At 39.5% G+C, this 2,425-nt stretch overlaps 1 protein-coding gene across 1 annotated transcript; it reads right to left on the bottom strand.

Moving 5' to 3' along the window:
• Positions 1-1,254: 1,254 nt before the first annotated feature.
• LOC144447957 (transmembrane protein 45B-like) lies at positions 1,255-2,154 on the bottom strand. Its single transcript, XM_078138078.1, has one exon. It carries the CDS (start codon positions 2,152-2,154, stop codon positions 1,255-1,257), a length of 900 nt encoding a protein of 299 aa, XP_077994204.1.
• Between the last annotated feature and the right edge of the window lie 271 nt (positions 2,155-2,425).

Below are 2,425 nucleotides of genomic sequence, written 5' to 3'. Positions count from 1 at the left end.
GAATCAATCTGTATGATTTTTTTTAAATGTATGTCTTAAAAAAATATCATGCAGATTGATTCGAGTACATGTGTACGAAACCAGAGTGGGCTAGCTGTCACCAGTTAACCGCGTCACAGTAAATACATTTTAGAAATTATAATTATCGATTTTCATATGCACTCCTATAAATCATGCTCGCTGGACGTAAAATACGTTGCATAACCACACTCTACTCTCTAACTGTGTGAGAAAACATGCAGATACCATACAGAATATACTGACACAGTTCAAGTTCACCGTTATATATTTATATATCAACAAGTGTTCCTGTGTTTTTCTAAAAGTTCGCATTCTAGCTACCTGTTGTCAAGTCCTCATGTCAAGGGGAAAGATCTACCCCCAGGCTAACGTCCTAATAGCACGAGATATTTATAATACAATTTCTAATAGAGGGCGGAATTTCGATCTGTTGATTTCATCGCGTAAATCTTCAACGGAGGACAGTTACAACAACGTAATCTAAACACACTGCATCGTTTGGCGGTCGACAAAAAATCATATTATTAAACATTGCTATGTTGTATCGCTAGCTTGACAACAGTCTTACTGGCATTATTACATTTTATTTTCTGGCTTGATAAAGATGTATGCTTGAGTGCAAATGTTTTTACATTTTCATTATTATTTGTAGAGGGAACCTCTCGAAATGAAAACGTAGCAATGTTGTACAGTGAATTTTACAATACCGTGTAGCTTTTCTGTTTGATACAACCACGCAGAAACAAGTAAGAAACTAGACATGCTACAGTTTAAGATAGCAAGATTGCATGAATACAGTTTCTTGCTACATTTTTGTGTAAGTGAAATTAACTAGACATGTCACCATACAGACATCATATGAACCCCAAAGGACATTTTACGCGCCCTTCATCTGGTGTTTGATACTTAGAAAAACATTGGCGCCCGAATGTCTGCATGGAGTTGTAATACATTGAAATGGTTTACTTCATTTTAGACTAAGTGTAGCAAAAATGCGATCTTGCTATTCAAGTGTTGCATATACAGTTTCTTGTTGGTTTCTGCGTGGTTGTATCAAACAGAAAAACTGCAAGGTATTGTGCAATTCTATAAATATTTATAACATCACATCACATCACATCATGAAATGTACAAGTGCTTAGCAAAAGTTTTTGTCAACCCAGGCAATAGTACTGTGTTGTAGACTAACTGGCTACTATTGTAATAGAAATATTGTATGGTGGTATTCACGTATTAATGGTCGTCGGAGGCATTCTCTATCAGCGAGAACTCGGTTTCTTCATCTTCTTCATTGTCACCAACGTGCGAGTAAGGGACACTATAGATGCCCTTTGAGCGGAGACATAACGAAACGACACCGTACGCACCTGCGATTATAAAAATATTGGCTGCGAGATGCCAAGCAAAAGCCATCGTTACGAACATAACGTTTGCATGACTTTCTTGATCCCATTTATTTCCATGAGGGGGATAAAGGGTGAAGGCGGTCTGCCAGAACCAAGATCCTTGTAGCATACCGCAACATGCTGTCATAAAGGGAAGAAGAACGTCGTCTCCTTTCCAGTTCTCGGCGGCTGCAATAATACAGTTAAAGAATATCGTAATAACAAGCATGTAGTGAATGGTTATATCAAGACTAGACCGTCCATGTACGTGGAAATAAAAAAGTAAACCTTCCACAAAGAAAGCCAACGCGAGGAAGATTTTTTCGTGGATACGGAGACCAGTAACACATGTACGTGCTAGAACGAGTACAACTCCGTAAATTCCAAAGAACGTATACATCGTAGCGTGCTGCCATTTATTTCCCCAGATAAATGGTCGTCCTGGTTCATCGTCGTTAAACATGACGAAATGTCGGTATGGGAAGCTGTCCTTAGGCGGTAGCTCAGCAATCACTCCAATGACGCACATACATATTATCACGACGCCTTCCCAAAATTCGGCAGAAAATCTCCTTAGTTTTCCAACTCGCTGTTTCCATTTCCCGACAATGATAGGCTCCGTTGATTTTCCATTCTGGTGTTTAGTCGAATTGCCAACTATCAAACGGTAAGATGATCTGATTGCCCAGTATAAACCGAACGTAAAGAAAAAGGTTCCCGGTAGGACGTGTCCGATCCAAGTACCCATTGTTTAGGAAAGCGATGGCGCGACAACAACGTATGTAGATGCAACAATGTGGAAAGTTTCAAGGAAGTCAATCAAAACTGTACATGTGGGTGATTTTACCACCAATTGACAGGATAATGATTCGTCATAAAAATATGACCCGGGCATATAACACGCTCAGGTGTGCACGTCCAGTCTATGAATTACTCACTATCGTATGACATTATATGGTTTGCCACGCCCCCTTGTGGCAAACAATGACATTTTCGTCATCACTGCTGCGATACACATT

This window comes from Glandiceps talaboti, chromosome 17 (assembly GCF_964340395.1).
Source record: "Glandiceps talaboti chromosome 17, keGlaTala1.1, whole genome shotgun sequence".
Taxonomy (NCBI): domain Eukaryota; kingdom Metazoa; phylum Hemichordata; class Enteropneusta; family Spengelidae; genus Glandiceps; species Glandiceps talaboti.
The sequence above is the reverse complement of the archived record's forward strand: the minus strand, read 5'-3'. Positions and strand labels throughout refer to the sequence as shown.

Excerpts from the sequence above, each read along its gene's own strand:
- LOC144447957 (XM_078138078.1), bottom strand. The coding sequence starts at position 2,154 with ATGGGTACTTGGATCGGACACGTCCTACCGGGAACCTTTTTCTTTACG.